The following is a 25215-nucleotide window of genomic DNA, read 5'->3' on the forward strand; positions in this document are numbered from 1 at the left end:
CAAACATCCCATAATAATCTCTTTGCTTCCCTGGACTTGAGGCATCAGTAGCACTGTTATCTCTAACTGTAGGTGTCCTGGGTTCCCACTGGCCTGCCCGTCTGTTTATCACTGTTGACTTTGACAACAGCAGGTTTAAGAATTTATGCACCTTGGTCCTCAGAATCAGTCTGTTGTTGATGTATAGAAACTGCAGGTCCTTGTTCCTGTGCCCTTCTCTGCTGATGTAGCCAGAGATTTTAAACTGTTCATGTTGGTGAGAAGCCTCCCTCAGAGACATGGACTTTTTAGTTCCAAACAAGGAACCAAAGCATGAAACCAGTGAGTTGGTCTTGTGTGTCTGGAGGTATTTTCCACCTACGTTTTCATTCCGCAGAGTGAATGACACACCGGGGTGGATCAAGGCTATGGCAGCCACTCGTTCCCTGATTCGCTCTCGCTCCAATGATACAGAGACAAACTTTTGTCTGACAGGAAGGTTATGGAACACATTGTGAACTGTGACAGTTGTCCCATAGGTAGGCCTGTGAGCTTTGGACTCAAAGATACTAACAACCTTGCCATGTCGGAAAACCTTGGTGCTGACCTTGGTGCTAGCCTTATGTCGTGATTCAATCTCCAACACAGCACAAACCTGGGCTATACTGGCCAGTGCTTCTCCCCTGTACCCAAAGAAGCTCAGACTCTCCAGATCAGTGACTGTGTGACACTTGCTGGTAGCATATCTGTCTCCGACTATAGACAATTGGTCTTTCGGGATCCCGTGCCCATTGTCAACAACCTGGGAGACACGAAAATTTTCACATGTGAATAAAGATGAGAAAACCCACCACATTGAATCTCACAATCGCCATTCCTTATGAAAATAGTAGCTATCTGTATGAAAGGCACACCTGTATCCAAAAGTTCTCCAAATCGATCCGGACGGCAACACATGTTGCTGCCGCATCCAGGCTGTTGAGAACCAATTCCTCCACGCACTGTGCTACAGAAGGCACGGACACCCCGGAACGGAGTTGAGCACGGACTGATGGGTCCAGCGTTCGAATCATCTGTAACGAAGGTTTTGATCGTTTTGTGGGATTGAGATGTAAATGTCACGTTATGTTGGGGTGCTAAGAATGCGAGGAAGCTGACGAAAAAGGCTGGAATTCGAAAATTGCGCCCTCCCCACGACCATTGTCAGCCATGTTTTCTTCCCAGCATGCTTTGTAGATTCGACCTTTGACATGTTTATAACATCACCAAGGAGCTGAAAAAACATAATCGTCCACTAAGATATCAATACGCATTTGATTCATAAATCAATCCTTTTTATCAAATATAAGCTTTTAGAATAGATACGTGTTTCAAAATGTTGACCCGATATTTTTTATGCAATTTTATCATTGCATTTTTTAAAGTATGAGTGGCTATTTCTGGAATTCTTTTCTGTACGCGGAGGAACATTGACAGCTATGTGAACAGGCACCGGCTTACAATAACAATCAAAGTGCATAGGATTTAGGCTGATGGGGATGCATATTTTTCAATCGCTTTCCTATTAAAGAAAAAGCCGTTTGTGCCTTATATACGGAGATTGAAACAAGGTGTCTACAGAGGTGAGTGTAAGCTTACTAACTGATGTTTTTGGTAGCTTTCATGGACACGTATTAAATCGCGCAACAGCTTGCGATCCTTTCAGACATAGCAGTGTCCCTGCACCACGATCGATCAGTCCCGTTGTGTAGAGTAGAGTAGAGTAAAGTAGAGTAGAGTACAGTACAGTAGATATCACGAACAAACCCTTTTTTTTACCAGAATATCTTCTTTTGTAATCTACGGAGACATAATCTATAACCGTCTAGCCTTTGTGACGTTTCCTTGTGTCGCGGCCAGACATGGCACATTGACCTAAGGACCGTACTGCAGGCAAAATAATAATTTGATACCCAGTCACGTTTTATTTCAGCAGTTGCATATTCTAGACCACCATAATTATGTTAAAGTCAAACCACTATTCTTTTTTGACATATAAGATTCGTGCTAGAAGGTTTCCTGCTTGACAAGTGTAGGGGTGCGTGATGATGATAGGGCTGATCTCTATACTCTGTCCATCCAACAGTCCTGTGGGACCTCTCATATTCGCCAACATTCCCCATGGGACACCAGGAACACACGCAATTTTTTGTACACAAGGATTACCTTAGAAACCTAGATAAAGGCAGAGTGTGTTGATTGTACTGATATGACAAGGATCTTCAATAAAGGTTGGCACGATATGTTGGTTCACAGTAGTTGATCTGTGCTAGAGTAATTTAGCGTCGGAGTTATGGAGAGAGCGTTGGAGGTATGAGGACAATAGGACTTTTGAGCATCTGCTTATTTTTCTGATATCAAGAAGTGCTGTTTCAAATGTTATCAGAAGTTTTTTACCCTGATGCCCTTGGTTCCATTGTGATTATGCAGATGCTTTGTTATTTTAGGGAATTGGGAGTGTTATCATGTGTTTATAGAGGGAATTGGACCAGTTGGCACTTACCAGGGGGCATGACACATGGTACAAATGATGATAATTGCTCCTGCTAAGAAGTGTTGCAATTACAGTTGAAGTAATCAATGTGTATTGTTTGCTAATGGCCAAGTACTACAACTGTAAGGCTTCCATCTTAGTATAATTAAACTTCAAAGGAATGTAAAGATATTTTCTATCTATTGTAGGTGATAGATACCACCAAACTCCGGGACTTGTCAGATAATGACCACAGCATTCCCCTACCCTCCTCGACACGTGGTACCCACGTCTAGACTCCCAGCATCACGGATTCCTGCGCCATCAGACAACATGAAGAAACAGGATCCACAGCAGAGGTTGGTAGGGAACACACGGTCTCGGCTGGAGGTACTGCAGCAACAGTATCAGCAGAAGCTGCTCAGGGAACGAGAAGCCAAGATGATCGAAATTTACCAAAAGAATCAGCAGGCAGCTCTCTCGAAGGTTAATCGGCAAACATCCTTGAGAGACTTCTTCAAAGAGCGAAGAAACTTAGAAGCTACAAAAGGAGGAGCTGTGCCTAGCATCCAGCACCATTATAAGAACAAAGTGAAACAACAGAACCAGTTTGGCTACAAGAGCAAACAGCCAGTCTGGAATCCTGCACGTACACGTAGGGAACCTGAGGCTGAGCGGAAACCTTGGTCTGGCATCAACAGGGGGAATCCACTGCAGCCCATCCAGAGGCAGGCAATATCAGCCGATGATCGCTATCGGCAGCCAGATCCTGATGGACACTATGAAACAAGTGATGACTTGACCAGTAACCACAGCAGCAATCCTCCGAGTGACCTGGAAGATGAGGATGTTGAATTCAAATTTGTCCCAAAGCCCCCAGTGCAGCAGAGACCCGGTAAGGTACGTCAAACCCGGCGAACAGCAAAACAGGACATCTCCAGAAATGATGTTAAACAATTTAGTCCAGAAGATGATGGTTACTACAGCAACCAGCAGGAGGATGGTGGTAATCCTGCCAGAGAATCTGATGACCAGCCACCAACTAACTTTGCTAAAGCAAAGCTGCTAGGGAAGATCAAGCAAAAGGAACGGGACAGAATTGCTAGTAGGGAGGGAACCTTTCACTCTGATAATGGGGAAAAACAGTCAGTTGCAGACAAAGATCAGCCCAATGAGGGTGAGCCTGAGAGGAAAAACAAAAGAGATGTTTTAAAGCAACAGGAAGAAGAACTGATGGCTCTTCTGAGACAGAGACAGGATGAACTAGAAAAACTGAAGCGGGAAAATGAAGAGGCAGAAAGACAGGAAGAGGAAAGAAAACAGAAGGAAGCCCAGCGCAGAAGAAGGCTGCAGGAAGAGAGGCAAAGAAGGGAAGAGGAACTGAGGAAGTTGGAAGAAGAGGAACAAAAAGAACCTGAAGAGGAAGGGAATTATGATGATCCAAATAGCAGCAGACTGGAAGAGGATGAGAATGAGAATGATTGGTACCAGAACAGAGGGATGGAACATGGAGAGGACAATGAGAAGGAAGATGATGAGGACAGTTGGTTTCAAAACAAAGAGAAGGAAGAGCAAAATTTGAATGCCACTTATACAATGAAGCAGAAAGAAAAGCAAGTTAAGCATGAAATGCCTAAGAAAGAACATCAGTCACAAATACATGATGATCAGAAAGAAGCAAAACCCAATGAAGATTTGGCTTTTTACATTGATGCAGCAAAAGGTTCTGAGGAGGTATCTATGAACCTGACTCCATGTCCTAATTGTGGCAGGAAATTTGCTGTTGAAAGACTCGCCAAGCACCAAAGGCTTGTTCATCCATGAAGAAACGTAAAGTCTTGGATCCGACGAAGATGAGGACACAGGGAACAGAGATGGAGAAGTATGCAGATCCCAGAGACAGGAAACCAGAGCCTTCCGTAAGTCTGTCTTAAAATGATTTTTTACTGTTCAACTTTGTTTTATCTATTATGATAATCTATTCAGCTTGATATCCAGTCTTGTCTTTCCCGGATATATAAGCATTGGCATTACTTGCATGCAAACCTAGTCAGGTTTCTACATAACCTCAAGTGAAAAAATTTCAGTCCAACATTAACCAATTCAATTCCTCCCATAGTTTTATATATTCATATCATATTACATTTTTTAGCAAAATGTAAAATACTGATACCATCTGAGCCAAGATAGGATTAATTTGATACAGTGCACTGATCAAATTATAGGTTTACACAATGGAAATACCATTTTCTCCCCTAGGAACTCGATGTAAAGGCCAAGCATCTCCTTCTATCTCTTCAATTCTTTCCTCGTCACCTATGTGGCCTTTGTCCCTGAATAGATGTGGCTGACCCATCACGAAAATGTTGATCTATAAGCTAGTTACAAAATGTTGCCATGGTTACATTTCTTTAAATTTACATAACAGATTCATTGTAACTGTGGTAACAGTTATCACTTTTAAGACTGAGGTCAATGATCTTTATTCACGCGACTAGGTGTGGCAGGCTTACGCTCGCAGTATGTGTTAAGACATCAGTGCAATGACAAATGAATAACTCACTTTGCAGGTTGCTACACGACCACCTTTTATCACCTGCCATGCTGCTGACACTCAGCAACAATACAGAGCCCTTGCCTGGTGATGGATGTAATTGTTTATTGTGTGCCCACTTAAAACTTCAGCTACAGGATGTACGTGGGCTGCATGTTCATAGCTATGAATAGGAACCCCGCCTTTCCAGCTTGCTAACATGAGCCTTATTGAATTTAGTGTTTCCTAAATCAGTTGTTTGTTACACAGTTGTACAGGGCCTGTATAAATGCCATTTTGTAACAACTTCTAGTATACAGATTTGCTGAAGACACCTGAACAAATTGGACAGCACACAGAGAAGGGGGGCATGTGCAAGTACGCTGTATTTACCCTCTCTGCCCTAGGGTGAAACATATGCTTCCTTTTGCCCCTACCTATTCTTGTCTCCGCTACCGCTAATTTTGCAGCAGGTTTGACGCCAGATGACTGCAAATAAACACATGCAAAAAGTTTCCTTCATCATTTACCCTGTTTCCACTTTCATCAGTGCCATTGCTGCCAGACAACTGAAGTGTGTGGCCAATCAGAATTGATGGGACATCTCTTTCAATAGGTGGATGGGCTGGGTCTTTTGGCAGAAGATGTACTGGGTCTCATTAACAGTTGGAACGCTTGGCAGTTTTCACGTTGAGAAGCCCACTGTGTCTGGCATGGTTCCAACAAGATGGGAATCAAAGTTATATCATGGCCTGGAAATGCGAAGGACGCACCATTATTTATACATAGAGTTTTAACAGGAAAATGTCAGATCCATAGATTGGCCCCCTGTAGACTCCCTATGGGAACAGCTGGAGTCAGGTGAATGGCACTACCGATTCCCTCCTGCCATAGAAACCAGGGCATATTTGCGGACTTTGAGAAGTGACCTTTCAGATGGCGGAAATGTGAAATTTTATCACTTTAGTAATGGTCGCTCTCCTGACAGAGGACGGATTGATGCTATCGTATTTCCTTCCTGCAGTGGTCCCAGAGACGCACAAGGATTAAAGCCACTGTCAATATTCTAAACCAGGAAGCTTTGTCCAGCATAGAAATGTCACATCCTGCTTGCCATCACTAAGCCTGGCTCCCTTTTCACCCCTCCCTTGGGGGCTACATGACCCAAACTGATGACTCCAGTCTTTGGAAGCTGACCCAGGGGGCTCCTACACCTATACTGCTCACTAATCCTCCTTCACTGTGGTCCAAAGTTCTTTCAGCAGCCTCCCCTGTCCAATTAAACCTGTTCGATCCTGGGTGCTGACAAAGGTGTGCCTAATTTCCCCATAGCAATCAGACAAAACTTTGTATCCATCCCTATGGCCTTCAGTCGGCAAGTTTATAGATAAAGGGAGACAGATAGCAATACTGGAGCACATAACGGGGGATTGATTCTGGATTATACAGGCATTGGGCCTTGGAAAACTGCATTAAAATGGTCCCACCACCTTGACAGATTGGAACAGAAATGGGCAATAACTGCTTTTACCCTATGCCTTTTGGCAATAAATAGCCAAATGGTGCAGTCCTTCCATCAACTAAAAATGTGTCATTGCTGTGTGATCAAAGCACTTTGTTGCTGAGGAGTTGTCTTTCTAAATGTGAGAGGTAAGAAGCCACGTCATGTACTGTCATACAGGATCTAGATTTCATCAAAAATAAAATGGAAATAGAAACCAAAGATAGCAACATGCACAAACTCCATGACAAGTAGGCTTTAGAGTCAATGGCTCCATTTTTCTTTCTTATCCAGTATAGCAGCAGGTACCTTTATCTGGCTCTGCTGAGGTAGATGGACATCTATCACATATACATTTATAACCAGCTCCAGAAGGGAACTTATAGATTCTAAAGTAACATTTTGTGATCTGCCGAAAAGTAACGGGTACCTAAGCATTTGCACAAATATTACAAGTCAGATTCGTACAAATTTTATAAGAAACACGCAAATCGCTATGCAAAAAGTATGAACCTTATGTGATATGCAAATGTCTTATGAGATAAGCACAAACCGGTGGCCACGGCTACGTTGGGAGAAGGCATGCTTCTACCTGTGATAATTCTAATTCAAAGCATTGAATGGACATATACCATCACAAAGATGGATTTAATAGCCTGTGAACTACAGTCTGACACTTTGTTAAAATGATCAGAGGAAGTTCCATCATTTTTAGAACCTTCAGTTCTTAATTGTCTGGGTTAGTTACCAGTTGGAGAGCAGGTATGGCCTAAGGCATGTAATGTTATACTATCAGTGAAAATACTAACTCACTGTTCTTTAACCAATATCAATTTCTTGCTACCTCAGGTACACATCTGAAGGGACGCACTTACAGTTACGGGAATGACGATGACTGCTAGCTTTACTGAACAACATCAGATTCATATTAAATGTATTGTCACTCTTACCGCAGATATTATACTGTACATTTTAATCCTAAGTATCTATTCATTTCTAAATATTAAATCTTTGTCTTACAGAGCAAGAAGGCTGACTGGCGCAAGAAGCGTGAAGATTTCATCCAGGCGATCCGCTATGCTAAGAAGGTGGCAGAAGTGGAGAAGAATGGTGGGAATGTAGCAGACCTCCCCCCTCCCCCACGCAGCGAGAACCCAGACTACAAGCAGTGCCCATACTGCCAGCGCAAGTTCAACCAAACTGCTGCGGAACGGCACATTCCAAGGTGTAAAGAGATAAAATCTCGTCCACCCCCCATGAAGCGAAGATAAGAATGTCAGCAGTAACCTCACAGTACACGAGATTGACATCATCGAGTATCATAAACCACAAAAATGTATATCAAATATGTACCAGTGTGATCTGTTGAGTTATTGCAGTATGTTCCAGTAGTTGTAAAGTTGGTTGTTTTGAATGATCCATATCTATGGACAGTACTTCCTGTTTGGTCAGCTGTACTGGGGCTTGTACATGTATACAGCTGCCAACACTTGTATGTGATATATAATTGAAGTGAAGAATAATTATGTACTTCAGCATCACTTGTAATTAATCTGAGGTTGTCAGACTAGGACAGGTGATTGCCCATCCGTTGCAGCTTGGAGTGGTCAAAGCAGAATACACAACATCCTGGAGTAGTCCAGTGTAACTCAGAGAGGTGGAAGATGGCTAATGAGAACATGAAAGAGTGGATGTGTTGGTTTATCATAGTCTGGCAACCTGGTTGCCTGTTGTTGTGAAATTATGCATGTATCACAAGTTACAATTCATTAACACTAAATAGTGGTTTAGTATTTGTATTGTGTAAGCACTCTTACATCAGTACCTCACTACATGGACTGTTTGTTGCATTGGATATATCATCATACATATACTGTGTTTTGTGCAGTTCTCTAAGAAGATCATTAGAGTAGGCATTATTGCTGAATTTGTACAATAGAATGTGTAAATAGCAATGCTATCCAAGAGAGCTGGAGTTTATGTGATATTGTAAATGTGTCAATGTCTTTATGCACATAACAAAGTGACTAGATTTTTTAACTATGCACTCTTGTGAAGAGTATTTACTACTGTGAGATGAAAGCAACTTGAAATCCCCAAAAAAGAGTCATTCTTTCTTTCTTTCTAAGAATGTCATAATGATTGTAAGGGCTGACTGTGAAAGAAACATTGGGCAATTATAGATGATACATTGCTAGGAGTCTTGCTTGTGAGAAGCTAACTAAAAGGGTATCCAAGTATGTGTCTGAAAGCTTTCTATTGTTGTCAATATTATATCAGGCAGCACAAAGTACCTATTACCATGGTTCAGGTCTCCACAGAGCTAGGGGTTCTCTGCTAGAGGGAACGTGCTGACAGTGGTTGCTAAAGAATCCAGATCAGGAAATGCATGTACACAGGCATAGCCAACCTTTTAAGCAAAATATTCTTGAAAGCGTTCCTAGTAAGTACAGCAGCTCAATGGATGGTGGTGTATGCTGTCTTATTTCAAGTGAAACCCAACTGCTTTATGTTTTGGTTTTAAGTGTCCTTGAATTTCTTGCTTTGTTGGTATCCATGGAGACTGTAATACAACACCATCAGGAAAGAACACCATCAAGTCAGAACACTCAGTTGTAGCTAATTGCACGGCTGGTCCAATGCACAGAGACAAACCGGTGTGAGATAAAGTTGCAGTTTGCTGAGCAAAAGCAGGCAGGTATGATTCCATGTAGAGTGACTTTGCCAATTAAGCTGAACACCTGAGGTGTGAGGTGTGGATTGATTTTACCAAACCCAGTAGCAATTACCAGAATAGGCTATCATTAACACAGTTGAGTTTAATTCAGCCAACTTGAGCCAAGACAGAATGAGCTGGAGATTGGCAACCTCATACAAATTTGTACATAATGTATGCATGGTCATATTCAACTTACCCATGTCGCATGAATGAAATTCCCATCATTTATTGCCAAGAACTTGTGTTATTTTGTATTGGGCAATAATTTGCATGTTTGTTATTGACTTTTATGATGATTTATAACAATTGCAAGATAACTGTAGGGTACTCTCCCTGGCAAGTTACCCTCAAATTGCATATTCATCAATGCAAAGCACATGAAATTGTGAGGGGCAAAGCTTTCAGAGGCAACCATTGCACTGTCCTAGTGCAGTCTTCATGTAGTTCAAGCCTTGTGCTGGTGAAAATGTGTTTTAACATTACAGAAATTGGACAAAAGCTTAAGTGTCTATCTGATGCTAGTTGCTCAGGTGGTGGTCTGCTGTTGGTGATAAGGCAACTTACAGGGATGTATATTGACAAGCACCGGCCCCAATGTGCAGCTCAGGGGCATGGCGTGGCAGACACCCAGGTGATGGGACCTGCTAACAATGCTTATTACACATGATGGATGGCCTGTCCCCCACACCTGATGTCAATGGATGGCATGTTGTGCCTTCAAGCCATTCCAACTCATTAAACTTCCCTTTTAGCTACCAAGGAAAATTAGACTATAACAAAGTACACCAGTCAAGCATGGGTGATAGCATAGCAATTTCTTGGCAACGTTAATGACTGAGTCTTGTAAGGAATGGCTTTTGAAATTATCGGGAATGATAATTTTAGTGGTACTAAACTCAAGGATCATGTTCACAATATGACTGAGATGGGATACAGCTCATACACTTGATTGATTTCATAATAAGTTTTTTAGTCTTGTGGTCGCACCATGCTATTTATAGACAATTTATTGTCAATCATGAGATTGACAGTGTGTCCACTGGGAACTCCACAATGTGGGGAGCGCCTCACATATAACAGACTTTGTAAATGAAAATGTTGGATATAACAGACTTTGTAAATGCAAAGACTCCGAGCTCGCTCGCCGGAGTGAGTAAGTGAGTAAATGCTTCATGCCTGTGGACAGAACTATGAAAGCAACCCATACCTGTAATGTTAAATAGATAGATTTGAATCATGTTTAGTGTCAACATTTTCTACAAACTGTTGATGGACAGGCTTCATTAACACATTATCACCAACCCATGATCATGATCTCACATAAAATGTTTTAACCCATAAAAGAAACTTTCCATGTTAGTAACTGTATATGATGATGTCAGCTGCTTTGATGTTCTATGACAAAAAAAAAATTAAACCGCTATGTGATACTTGACTTACTTTCATGACAACTTCTTCAGCAGGGATCTCTAACGTTAAGCCCAGTAGAATTTTGTTGCATTTTTGCAGAGATAACACCTGTACACTGATCATGCACAAATTTATGACCAACTAGTGCACTGCCACCTGAATGAAAAACAAATACAAGTAACTGCAACTAAACTTAGAGCTAGATATTCTCACACGCACTCGTGCCCATCCTAACACTTGTGTTGGTGTTTCTTTGTGTATGTGAAGAGTATGAATGCATCGTGAGGGAGAACTGTGTAGGGGTGATGCAGAAACTTAGAGCTAGATATTCTCACAAGCCTTTGAATTGCCAGCAGACATTGTAATGTGCTTCATCAGAGTCTTCATAATCAAGTCTCTTTCTGCCTTTCTGCCTTTAGCTTGGAGCCAACTAATACTGACTGGACAATGTTCCAGCAATCAATATCTCAGATTGTAAATGAGATTATGTCAGATTTTGATGGCAAGTTGCACTTCCACTATGGTTGTAGAATGACCACAGACTCAAGGTCTGCACCAAAGTTTGCTTGATCATCATTTGATGATTTGAAGTTGATTGCTATACAGTACATGTACATGTATAGCAATTAAGTCACCATGACAGGAATTTTAATCAAGTCTAGAAAACCAAAGTTTCCTTGTCGTTACAGTTTTTCATTGGTGCACCAAAGAGATGGTAGTCATCATTGGCATTCTCTCATGGCTGAGCATTGCAGTTCATGTCAGACCGGCCTCAGTTACTGCTTGTGGATCAGTGTTAGTCTCATGTGGCTACTCGAGCCCATGGTAGTAAAGAAAAGAAGTCTGGAACACTTTGTGCATGGCAGGGTGGGTGGTTAGCGAGGGGGGAGGAGCCGCTCTTTACTTGCTGTCTCTTAGTCTGTGTCTCTTGCTGCTCCATGTGATCTGTACCCTGAATGATGGTGCGTCTCCACTCAGTGCGATTCTTAGCAGTGACCTACTGCATAACAGTTACAAAGCCAAGTGACTGTTGCTGACATGTGACAGGATTTCCTCAAATTATTGGCAACTGATTCGAGCCCATAACACTGAGGAAGCCACACGGCGAAACATGTTTGTTGTGTGTCGGTTCGAATAAAGTTCCTAAACGGGGAACATGCGGCTCCAGCGTCTTTTCTGAAGATGTGGCGTAAGTGTGAATGGTTGGCTGAGGTCTCCTTCTCCACATATATCTATTGGCAACTGTTGGATTTGGTTGTGCAACCCATCAGAGAGGAGTCTGCGACTATTCCTCATGACTGTTTAAAGCCGAAACATCGCCAGTGTAGAAACAGACCACATGCAGATAAGCCTACTTCTGCCATTTTTTTGTAAATAAGCATGCAGTCAGTAATGGAAACACGTTTTTCTCATCCAAAACTGCTTATTTCCACGCGATGCCCTGTCACTTCTCTTGTATGCCCCTATCCCTCTATCCACATGCCTTGCCCTGGCCATGAACGTTGGGGTCAATCCCAGAAATTGCCCGTCTCAGTCCAGACCTCTTGATTTTTTTTTCCTTGTGGAGCACATACATGTACTCAACGTATCATCTACAGGATGATTGTTGCAAAAATATATAATCTGCTGGATGATGAAACTCACAATGATAGCATGACCATCTAACATTCCTGTCATTGGTCCAAAGCTGGCTTTAATGTTTCTGATCAGCAAGTCTGTTGGTGTGCACACTGTGACAGGTGTGAGGAGGGTTGTGTTGAACAGGACAATGAGTAGATCCAGGTGGGATCGTCTGTTAAGGTTGATCCCTGTGGTGCAGGGTCATCAGGAGTGCTGATCTTGCCAGTGAAAATCTGACTTAAGTTTGAGGATCCAATGGGATGGAAAAGGCTGTTTCAGGAATCTAGATATACTAGCAACATTTAGAGGCTAAGTGTGTAAAAATGATAATGTTACATCGTTCTGGCACCTAATCCTTTCATAACACGAGAAAATAACCATGGACAATAAACAACAGCCACACTTCTTTTTACTCTTTTTTTTTTATTGATCACAGCCAACTGACGCTTCAAAAATAATGATGTGGGAAGGTCAATATCAGTCCAACGCACTACCAGCTAAGGTATAAAATGTTATCAGAAATATAGATATATATATACTTTAAATCAAACCTCCCCTCCTGATGACACCCCGCCTTTCAAACATACTGCTGCTGTCTGTCTGTCTGACTCTCATAACCTATGTACAAAACAGTTCATCGCTTCACGCTAACACTAACTCAAGAAGACCTGTAAGCACTGCCAAACCTCGAACACATACACAGCACTCTGTGTACCCTACATGTACTTCTCCTTAATCAGTCTTTATTTCTTAGGCAGCACAATGGAAAATACATAATTACAAATCACAAATTGTGCTAACCAACATTGTGACATTCAATAACTTCCTTTACACTATCATCTGTACAAAAACACTGTGAAAAAGTATAAGACATCTAGTTCATCAAGTGGTGCAACATATCAGAATCTACAGGCTCATGCAGTAAATACAAAACCAACTGAACATATTTTACAATGTCCAGCATTCTTACACAAACACACCTCCAAACACACACACACACACATCCTGTTTGGTTAGTTCAATAACATAAACCTGTTTGTGAAATTTTTTTTCACTGCCAACAGTTCATGACTTTGGAGTATGTTCCATCTTGGCTCACCATCAGTTCATCAGTGTATGAATGAAATTATGACAAAAGCCACTCTCATTTTAAACAGTATATTGTTTTTGCCTCCTCTGTCAAAATGCATTAATGAACAGGAAATTTAAGTTGGGCTGTTGTGCGCAATGGTTATGAATGGTCACTCAATCCAGTATGTCCAACCTATAATAAGCATGAGGCAATGCATACATCTAAAATGTTTAATGTAATATGTTCTCCAGAATAAACCCTGTGGTTGTCTTGTGTATAAAATTTGATACTACACATGAACAATGGAACTTTTTAACTTTGCAGTTCAAATTCAAGGAATGTGCATCTAAGAAATGACACAATGAGAAGAAAGCCACCATTCACATTATGTGGGAAGAAGCCATGAGAGGTAATGCCAATTGATTAGGTGCTCTTAATAAAGTCATGTTAATCAACAATTTTGACAAAGAGACACCTCGACAGCTTTCAACATGTGTGACAGGTCAAACTTAACATGCAAAGAAATAATGGATTTGATATGGTAAAACAAAAATGAATAATAAAGAAAAAAATTGGGGAACTTGCAATTGGTTATCCTTTTCAAAAACCAGCAGAGAAATTTCCCATTCTTATGCGAATGTTGTCAACTGGTGTTGTTTGTCAGGTCAGAAAGTGTAGGACAGTGTAATCTAAGGTAAGAAAGTGTAGGACAGGCAGGAACTAGATTTTGATGGCTCTCTCCCCAGGCAAAGTGTGAAGTCTCCTCATTATTTAACAAAAACTGAATTTAGTAGGTTTGTCTGCAATGGCATGTTGTGGACAAGGACAATCATGTGACCACAGGTAAACCTCCTTTCATTCAGACAGCAGCAATCAAAGTCTTTCCTCCTCTAAGTACATCAGGACAAGCCATGAGGAGTTGATGAGGTATTTTTTTCTGATTTGTTGTTCCCAAGGATCCCGTTCCTCCATATGCAATAAAGTGGACAGGTCCACAATAAGTGAATGTCAATGGTGCTGAGAGGGCACCACTCAGAAGTGGGGGCTGCAGGTTTCCTGTTACTGAACAGGAATAGGTCAGAGATATACAAAGGTAGCCTACAAGCCTTCTCCTTGTGCTGTCCATAAAAATATACAAGTCTTTCACCATCCTCTCAGCTTTGACATATCCTGTACAGTTTTTCGTCTCTCTATCTTTCATACTAACTGTAGGAAGTACAATTTGACACTACAGTATAATATTGACATCTAGGTACTCATCAAGGCATACATGTGTCAAAGTCACGCCATCTACAATAACATCTGATTTGTATGTGTTACACAAACATATAATACTTCCTATTTCTTTCTTTTACTTATAACAAAGTTGAAACTTGAATCAAGCAAGTACACTCAAACCAACAGACATAGAAACATGCTCAGCATTAGAATTATGTTACACCAGAGAGGACAACACACAACTTTCTACAATAGATGAGTCACAAGGATCGCAAAACATTGGGAATGTAAACATGTCACAAACTGGGATTTTCTCTTCCACAAAAAAACACAAGGTGTCACTAATTGACAAACACACTTTTCTCACAGGCAAGGTACATGAGGAATAGCAAAAGTTGATTTACACTTTAGAAAAACGTGGTAAAAATCTTACATCGAGGTACATGTACTAGTCTTTGTGCAAGCCTACATAGGTATCCTTCAGACAAAGAGGAATATCATTTCCCATTTACATGTATTTGTATAAAGTCTATCATGGAAATTAAATACTTGAAACATGATGTTTTTTTCTGTAGTAGTTAACAATATCTTTATGAACAGAAAAAATCAAGAGCAACAAAGTCCATGCTACTACTGCCAACGTCATCATTGTCAGACAAGTCAATGTACATTGCATTATTGGATCAGAGTTTTGGTAAAGAAAAACCTTCCTGTAGTAGATTTAAGCTATGATTGCCAAGATGGAGTTTATAATTTACATTCTTATCAATAGTTAGGGTGAGAGAAAAGAAATTGACAGGATGCTACAGTCGCAATTAGCTGCCACCAAGCAAAAAGAAGAATTCCAAAAAGAAACAGGTATAAATGTGATAAGGTTTAAAGAATGTTACTACTGAAAGGCTTGCTCATCCAGACAGTTGGTTCCAGCCATGAAACACAAGGCTGTTGCCACAGCACACCCCAGGTACATGTAAGGGCAGCACTAACACCTGAGATCAAACACGTCTTCACGGACCAGGAATATTGCTGCCATCAGCCCTTAACATCTCAGAGTAGAATCAGACTTGTGAGGGCAAATCTCGGTTGGTTGTCAGCATTGACAGAACACCCAATACCATGACTGCTCCTGGAACCATGATGCATCAGGCCACCTTGTTCCATGCCCTCCAGAATCTAGAATGCACAGGTGGGAGTTGGCTCCTCCACTGGTGTTAGTGGGTTCAGAGTTGTCAGAGGCCGAAAGGAGAAGACAGAAGGATCACACAGGATTCTTGGAGGCGTTCTGTTGGAGATGGTCTGTGGAGACAAAGCAGAAAAGTTGGTTACATTTCAATGTAGCAAGAACAATGTTGAGCTTTAATGTTACATTAATTGTTCCAATGATTAATGTTATACTGAGCACTTTGTGAAAGTTCTTGCTTAAGCATGATGAAGAAAAAATAGTACATGTATGATGAAGAAATAAAATTTCACAAAAGATAATAAGCAATAAGAATGCCTAGAGTCATAATGTTATGGCAATATACAAGTACAATTTCCTTTGACTTGTATTGTTTACAGAAGTCAGCATCTGGGTAAGCTTCACTAAGCACTTGCTACGAAACTTTTCATAAGACCCGATTAAGACAATTTCTACGATAATAGGTTCATCGATAAAGTTACTCTACATGTACATAAGTGCTGTTAATGGTAAATGCTTTAAGCTTTTAGTATTCAGGGATGAAGGCCTAATAGGAATTATAATTACATGACGTAGTAATGGCTCTGTTGCTCTGTATATGGGGACATCTTTGGCACAAATGGGACAAAAAGACACCCAGCAAACATCCATATCTCAGATATACATGTAGTTAGCAGATCAGACTCTGCCATCTCAGTGTTACATGATATTATCCTGGGTCATACTTTGACACTCTTTTGGGAACATGTCTCAAACCACATATGAACGTATAGCAAGTTTGGGCATGCAAGATTTTTTCACTGATAGGATGTACATTTGTATTGACTCTCATGAGATTTGAAGATAAGCCAAAATCTTGTTCATATACCAAGCACAAATTATTGACATGAGCTTAACCTTTACCATAATACTTTCATTCATACACATCAGTTTCAATCAATGTCATATAATAAATGTAACTTTGTATGTGCTCATCAGACTGATTAGAATGAAGAAGTGAAAATACTTAACACTTCATAGGGAAGGTAGTACTAGCAGTGCATAGCAGCAATATGTACTGACATGTACTCTGGGTTTTGAGAATTATACTAAATAAGATATTTAAGTCATAGAAAAGTAAGGCCATAGAAAGTTACCTGGAACTTTATCAAACCTGATCCTACCAATATTTATCAAAGCTCTATAAATTGATATTAGGCATAACTGTTCATTCAGCTTGGGTAGAAGGCTTGTCAAGGCACAATGTACCAATGATCTAACTGTCACAATGATTGAAGCAGCAGACTTATTCATTAGACTTCCTGTTATACTATTGCAGTACATTTACCCAAGTCAGACATGCTACATTGACCATAGCTCATACACACTGAGATACTTAGCTGCAACATGTAGCCTATTTTCAAAAGCATAATAGTCTCATTTAGTTTGGGCATAAATTTCATGCAGGTGATAACGGATATTGCAAGCTATTCCCATTTGAAGTTTACTTTGCCTGAAGCCAAGTTTTATAGTGATAAGAAGCAAAATGACGCCCAGAGGAGCATTAGAGCTCACTTCTATTCAGCTTGCAGCAATGGCCCAGTGGTAACAAATTGGAAAAGCCATCAACATCTTTCCTTCAAACTATCTTGGAATTGCAGAGGAGAGGTAGAGCAGGGAATACAGTATGTAAGAGCTAATGTGGCGTACTGAACTTTCTTTATTTGTTTGTAGCTTATTTCTTCTACTGGATACATGTACTAGTAATTAAGAACACATAAAAACATAATATAGGCATTATGGATTTTGGGCTGTAACTAAAAGATTCAGAGTCTCCTAGAAATATATTGAACACTTAAGTCATATCCCCTCAGCTCTATGATCTATGAAAATAACTGTTACAATTATAATATTTAACCCAAGAAGACAATAAATATTTCAGTGTACCTTAGCATCTTTGTCATAATCTAGCAAATCAAGAAGTCTATGAAATGTATCATCACCGAACTGAATCTAATACCATAAAAAATGCCAAAATGTGATAGGCTTACTTCAGAATGTATAGAGAACAATTGTTTCTATTACTATCAATTGGCCATTGATTAAAGAGACATACCAATTGCCGACATCAGCACACGTTATACCCTTTGAAAATGCATGCTGCTGCAAATAGCTGAATCTCATTTATGGGAGATAGATGTGTCCATTTGTGGCAGAGAATGTCAGACTTGGCACTGTACTCCCACATTGCACATTGCCACACCTATCTGTAATGGCTGACACATGTATGATTTACACATTAACTTACAGTGTGGGTTGGAACAGAGAGTTTGGAGAATCAGATTGTAAGATCTTCAGTCATACAGTCACGAAATTTATCTTGTTTGTGATTTTTTAGGTGATGGATATAAATAATAAGATATAATATATTTGAGACTAGTGCATTAACTTCCAATCAACTGTCTGCTACTGCTTTCAAAGGCTAACATGATAGCAATCCGAGATGCCCGTACAGATATCAATATGCAAGTTCCTTGGTTGCAGCTGACAGACTGAAGCCATCTCTAGGGAATGATAATCATAACATAATGGGGCAGTGACCTCCTATAAAAGGTTAGAAAGTTGCAAACTGTGCTACCCCAGTCTTAATCATTAAGACAGTCTGCCTTAAGTGACTTCAGATACTGGAATTTGATTCTATACTTTACAAAGTTGACCTTTGCTGCCTCACCCAAATCCAGGGTTTACTGGCAAATAATCAAATCCAATAAGTTGAATTACTACTTGAGTTAGCAGTGGAAATTGGGCCATCTGAGTTGGAACGTGATAGGACAGGGTGCTTAGAGACATTTGGGAAAAGATAAAAATATATGGGAAACATCATTAACTTGCCAATAAAAGGTATCTAAAAGCGGTGATAGGCAGGATTTAGGGTAACAGGCCCCATGGTACAAGAAGATATTCACAACAAACATTCCATAGAGAGTTCAGCTTGGTGAAAACAAGCATCATACATGACACTAAACATGAAAATGTAAATTTTCTGAAACCTGACACCAGTATGTCAGATCTCGCCATGTCTTACCTTACATCTCTTAATTACCACTGATACAAACATGTAGTGCTTCAATGCTTTTATCTACTAGGGTTACTAAGAAAGGAGAGGAAATTGCCTGCAAACCATCTTCTGCCAGACAAATGATGGCAACGGTAGTTCTTTTGCAGCATGAAGAGAAAGGTGGGAATGCATGAGCAGGGTTCACTTATTCAAGGACTTATAGTTCCAAAGATGAATACATTTCTATACATGAATAAGCGATGTATGAATAATCTGAAACCAAACATTGACTCAAAGTAAAATTTCCTATGATGCTTGGTGTGTTGACTTTCCAGCCTTGATTGGTTATTGAGTACTAGTCCAGAATGTGTAATTTGCCCTTCATGCAGAAGTTTTTGACAGCCTTGATCACCCTAAGCATTGAGATGATGATAGCTGACCACATTACATAGTATTACATTTCATGTAATTTGCACACTACCCAAAGGCTCAGAGTCTCCTCAACCAGTAGCTTGATTGTTTCCTGATTTTCTGTCAGCATTTAAATGGCGAAGTCAGCCAATGGAGGCTGTTAAGAGAGGCAGCCTTGCAGAAAATGTGGAGTCAGGCAGATTTTCCATGCATGCCTGTTTTCTGAAGGGCACCCAGAGGTGACTGGAGGAGCAAACTGCTCTGCTGACCTACATTTGCAAGTGCTTCCCAGCTTTCTTTCACAGTGCCCAGCTATGGTGCCTATGCCTACATACAGGGCAACTGCAGGGTGCATACTTATGTGTAAGGAACACCCTGAGCTGGAATAAAATGACTTATACATGTAGAATAATTGAAGGACTTTTTCAGAACATTCATGAAACTTTTTAGACCCTGGGACATTATCTTTATACTAGTAATGATAATCAGAAGGAAATTTGCTAAGGCTGAGGTCATTATTATAATTATAATAATAGCAATTCTTTTAATGGGAGTATATAAGCCATTCTAATACATGCAGATTTTGGTACTATCAACAGGACCATCCTGTCAATGGCCATGCCCTTTTACTTACTGAAAACTAACTAAACATTTCTCAGGATCACTGTCAGCATCAAAAGTTGACCTTCCCAATTGCCATTGCACAAACTGGTACCTTGTATACGACTTTCGGAGCATCTGTCCTTTTATTTCAGTCAGGTACATAAAATTGGAAAGGGATAAATGTCTCCCTAAGCTCTGCTATTGTCTTCAATATTTATCTATGTATTGATCAGACATAACTGGATCAGCTCTTACAATGGAATTAGACCCTGGAAAGGGACACAATATGCAAAAGGAGAAGGAACCCATGTTTCTGTCCTACATGTACATAATGGTGTGGCCTGTGTATTCAAGGAGGATATTCTACACTAGGATACTTTAAGAACTAAGTGATTTCCACCCTGCCCATGCTCCATTGGAGATGAAGCTCAGCTGGAGTCATCACAAGAAGCAGCATGTGATCCCAAATCATAGGCCCTGAGTAATTACAGGGAGCAGTTCCCAAATTCATCCAAGTACATGGCAGTTTGGAAAAGGATATAGGTCAAGACAGTTCGGGGCTCCACATAAAGGTCACATTTCCATCGTTTTGTCACTTCATAACCAGTTCCATATATGAGATGATAGTGAAGAGTATTCTTGACTCTGTTCTAAGGGGATCAATGGCCTTTTTTCACCACACCACCATGGTGCCTTCTACTCATGCACTTGATCAGATATGGCCCATCATTACCAACCTTTACTTTAGCTCTTTTATCTATTGCAGCTGTGATAATGATAAGGCTCCAGAACTCTGAAGCAGAAAAGTTATTGTGTAGTGAAGATCAAAGAGTCTCTACTGTTGTTCCCTACAGGGAGGCAGGCTGTACAAGACAGTATTGAGCAGGCAGGATGCCATTGCCGCTTAGCTCATGGACCTCTGTGATGACTGCATCATCCTCTCAGTACAAAGTAAAGTCACCGGAAGCCCTGAGGAAGTTGTGGGCACCTCCTCATGACCAGGCTTTTGGTGACCATTGACAGTCACCAAATGGAGAGCACTTTTGGGAGGTCATCAGATAATCTATGTCCAAGGACTGCAATGATTAATACCTTGACCTGAATCCTCTTTTACTTCAAACTAACAAGTAACCAGGCTACATGGCCATCTAAAGATCCTGAGTTAACAATCCTTTGAAGATTGCTGGAGATTATATCAAGGTTCAGGCCACATTACTGACATTTTTAGGAGGGCAAAAAGGAGCATTAGAGAGACTGATCTTTCCAAACTGATGTCCATTCCCATATACATATACATATGCATGTACTGTGTAACAGCAGCATTGATGATGTCCAGAAGGTATGACCACTGACACATCTCCGAGAAACCTTAGGAGGCACAAAGGTCAGTATTAGATGTTTGCAGGTCAGCAGATGGGTTTTATTGGCTAGGGAAAGTCAGGATTAGTAAGTGGGACATCCCTCCATTAGCAGAGAATGAACAGAAAAGAACCAATCAATAACACCCACTACTGAGGTGGTAAAACTCTTTACATCCATCAGCAACATTTAACCTCTTCTTTGGGCATCTGCTACAGACAATCATGTGATGTTACATGTGTCCATTGCATTTGTAACTCTGAATATGGCTTCTATGAGACACTGCCTTCAGGAGAAAGAGTTTCTTTTAGCCTTTTGTTATATTGCCATATGGTTTAAGTCCTTTTCCCTATAGTTGATTGTGAGACTTTCCCAACGAAAACTGCCCCATACAGATTCAACTCCATCTCAGGAGATAACGTTGTGGAGCAGCTTCATATTTCAACCCCAAGACCTGCAATATCATCATCTGATTCCCATAACAGAAGGAATTGCCAGTGTGAAAATTACATGGATCTGCAAATCACAAATGAATGTTCTTCCAGCATCTGGTACAGTTTTGTGTTTTACCCTTCACTTCTATTTTGACTTAGAACTAAAATATAGCAGCATATAGTAGGACTAGATCTCCTGACATTGACTGATGTGCAGCTGTGTTGTTTTTGTAAAACTGCTACAGAATAGTACCACGATCCAACACAAAGGACTAAAATCAAGCTTGCCATTTTCTGTCCAGTCTAGGCATTGGATAGAGGAAGAGGTTTGTCAGCTCCTGTTCAAACTGATGGATGATTTGGGGTACACCATTCATTTACCATTGTGGTTTGAATTCTTGTGCCTTCAATAGCACAGCTATAGATAGCAGGGTGGGGAGGATCCTGACACTACTGACATGTCACACAATATGTTTACTTCCTGCTTTCTGTACACCTAGCCCTACCATATCAACCTGTGATGGATGGTGTACTTTCCCTCCATGCCATGCAAGAACTGAACTGTTGGTGGCACAAAACCACAGACAGCAAGTTATCTGTGACAAGCATGCAATGATTGGGGCCTGTCAGAGAAGTACATGAGCTGTGTAGCTCTTTTCATCCAGGCAAGAAAGGCTGCGGCAAGAATAAAGTCCTGCCTCTCTGGCAGTAGAGCCTGAAGTACCGATACTCATAGAAAAAGCTGTTGATGAATAATTCAAACTTTCTGTGACCAACTATAAACCATGGAAAGTACATCAGCTTTACTAAGAGCTTTCGTGTGTATAACCTGAAAGCAGAGGTCATATATAGGTGACTGGTAATGATACCGAGTCTAAATGTATAATGCTATACTTAAAATGGATGGTTGAAGCACTAACTTATTAAGTTTAAAATAAAGATTTTCGTCCTTAGTCTAATATTTGTGCATCACACTAATTGATTAATATAACTCAAGAAAGGAGTGCAGCTTTGGTTCCCCTTGCTACCTCACATTGGTGACAACCCCCAGCCAGCAATTCAAGCTTGCATGTATCTTTCGCTAGTCATGGTACCAGTGGTACCCATCATCTACAGATCCTGACTCCAGGCAATGCAACCTGCAGAAACATGATAATGGCATGCATAACCCCCATTTGACTTTGCATCTTTTGAGGGTGATTTTCTGCAATGTCCATCTACTTTTACTGCAGGCTGTAGCATACAAATGATATGAGCTTTGCACTAATGCAATTCGTAAATGTTTGGGGTCAGTGCTTGTGGATAGTGGGGATATGCATGATAGATGGGAAGGGTAGATCCATATCAGACAGAGGCAAGAGATCATCTGAGAAGTGGGTCACCTGGCCTATCTTCAGATAGCCTTTCTCATCAGTGTGTTTCAGTCAGCAATCCACAGCAGCCAGCTTCTATCTACTGGACAATCCTAAATCACCCACAAGTCATCAGAGTCTGACATTTAGCTTAGCTGCAAAGTCTAAAGTAGATTGCTAAGCTCCTTAAAAGAACATAAAAGAAAGCAGCATGAAGCCTAGATGTAGATCCTGGGCAAACTTTTCAGGGGATAAAGCTCGATATAGAGTTGGCCTCTCATCTGTAATATTATGCCCTCGGACAACAGGGATAAATTTCCATTTCTGTGGCATCAAAGAGCAAAGCATATTTTGTTACATCCACAATTTGAATTATTCAGTGTTTACCAGAGTTTTCCCTTTTTATTTCACTCCCCAGAATGGCGTGACAAGCTGACCCTTGCATTTGTCCCTGACCTCCTGTATTGACAGAGGAGCCAGAACTGCTGGGGGCCACAGATTAACAATAGCAGAGAACAAATAGGCTGGTCTCTATATTTATTACAATGATTACTTCCAAGCCATTACCAATTATCTGACCCCTCACTGCCCATTCCTTCAGGGTGCAGCACAACTTCTTCTCAAGGTCTCTTCTGTCAACAATTTGCTGATGTTCGACTTTGAAATTACGATAAGGTTAGGAAGAATTGATTATTGGTGGAGGTGATATCAAGTTTATAGGATATGACTTCTCAATAGGGGTGGAAAGAGCTTATCAGGTACTCTGCAGCAGGTTAATATTTCACCTGTATCGATCTGCACTGCTCTGCAATATTGTCTAATAATAACACTCACTACTCAAATACTTGCCTATGATTGTTCTTCCAGTCACAGTAATGGCCTGGTGATTATACGATTACATTCACTTCCACAAAAACAGATGTAATTGGTCTTGTAATTGGACCTTTTGCCTCATGGTGTTCGAGACAAGGAGCTTCCACCCAAAAATCGTGAGGCTGGACCAAAACATTCCTGTTTTTCAGAGACATATCCTTTCAAAGTGCAGGTCTTTTTATTGACAGACTGCAGATGCTGCATAAAGTACATTGGACCATAACCAGTAAAGTCAGATGGATCGGCCTAAGTGGATTAGTAAGGGGCTGATGAGAGAAGCCCCAGTATTGGTCCTTGTCCTTCATGCATCACACTCAGCCTCCTATCTTTTCACTCCAAATGCAGCCAGCTGTCCATCGAACTGAAACACACTATTCATAATAGCAAACTCCCACTGCTTACTGTTAGTGAGAGATTAGCAAAAATCCTTTCCAATCCCTTAAACCACTTTAACCTTCCCCATGAGATGCTTGCTCCCAGTTTCAAGGCCAGGTGCATTCCAAGGATGAGTAAATAACAGCAATTCAGCAGTTTTTATTGCAGGTTGTGGTGATGGCCATTCATCAACCCCATCCTAATATCCTCCTCCAGGAGAGAGAGGTACTTACAGCTATGGGTTTTCCATCCCAAGGAGAAAGCTATAGGTAGAGCTATTAAGAAAGTGGGGTGCAACTGAGTAGACACACTTGTCTTCACAATGCAATTATCATCATAATACAAATATTGCTTGTCCCTTTACCCCTCAGTGCCTACCATCCATGTAGCAATACAGATATGAGTTATTTAAGTTGTATATATGTGTAACAGCACAGCAAGTGTTAGATGATAAATACGAGCTGTCGCAAATTAAAAAGCAGATTCATGAAACATGGCCGTCCGATCCAGCATATCCTCTAGATGTAGTAATCACTATACAGAAGGAAACTACAGACTGAAGGGGAATCTTGTAACTCAACTGCATCCAGTGGTCATGATCATTCTCCTGAGGAGAAGATTACTATAACTAGTATAAGGATTTAGGGCATCTACAGGACTACCTGGCAGACGCTGGTAGTTCAGGACAAAGCTGACATCTTACATTGTACTTCAAAGTCATCTATGATGCAAACAAAACACTAGCCTTTCTTCTGTCTCAAAGCTCTGAACTTTTTCTCACACTTGAGATGAAAAGCTAAATGTTGTGGATTACCTTATTGACAAAACATTTCTTAAATCAGACAGTATGTTTTGCCTACATACCATGATAGCATCTCAGAGTTACCACAGGAAACATGTCAAGGCTGGGGAACATACATGCATACTTGGTTAACTGTATTTCCCTCAAAGTCAAATCATGATCATACAATTTTCATGAATGAATCTGATGAGATGCTCAGTAAGGATATCATCAATATATGTTTAT

At 40.6% G+C, this 25215-nt stretch overlaps 3 protein-coding genes across 4 annotated transcripts in view; 1 reads left to right on the forward strand and 2 right to left on the reverse strand.

The window, feature by feature from the left end:
* The window catches only part of LOC118417722, a gene marked incomplete in the record, with an annotated part of 10537 nt that extends 9262 nt beyond the window's left edge, over positions 1–1275 (reverse strand). Inside the window, 2 exon segments of the mRNA XM_035823399.1 lie at positions 1–781; positions 894–1275. Coding sequence (XP_035679292.1) covers positions 1–781; positions 894–1052 — 940 coding nt within the window.
* A 149-nt stretch (positions 1276–1424) lies between these two features.
* LOC118417728 (trichohyalin-like) lies at positions 1425–8629 on the forward strand. Its single transcript, XM_035823411.1, is given in 4 exon segments — positions 1425–1601; positions 2701–4295; positions 4298–4410; positions 7548–8629. Coding segments are annotated over 3 exon segments (1920 nt in total). The 5' UTR covers positions 1425–1601; positions 2701–2737; the 3' UTR covers positions 7797–8629.
* Positions 8630–12700: 4071 nt separating this feature from the next.
* LOC118417739 overlaps positions 12701–25215 on the reverse strand; it is a 38264-nt gene continuing 25749 nt past the window's right edge. For both annotated transcript variants that reach the window (XM_035823446.1, XM_035823438.1), the window contains one exon: positions 12701–15860. In XM_035823446.1, coding sequence (XP_035679339.1) covers positions 15738–15860 — 123 coding nt within the window. In that variant the 3' untranslated portion in view covers positions 12701–15737. The remainder of the gene's footprint in view (positions 15861–25215) is intronic.

This window comes from Branchiostoma floridae, chromosome 1 (genome assembly GCF_000003815.2).
Source record: "Branchiostoma floridae strain S238N-H82 chromosome 1, Bfl_VNyyK, whole genome shotgun sequence".
In the NCBI taxonomy this organism is placed as follows: domain Eukaryota; kingdom Metazoa; phylum Chordata; class Leptocardii; order Amphioxiformes; family Branchiostomatidae; genus Branchiostoma; species Branchiostoma floridae.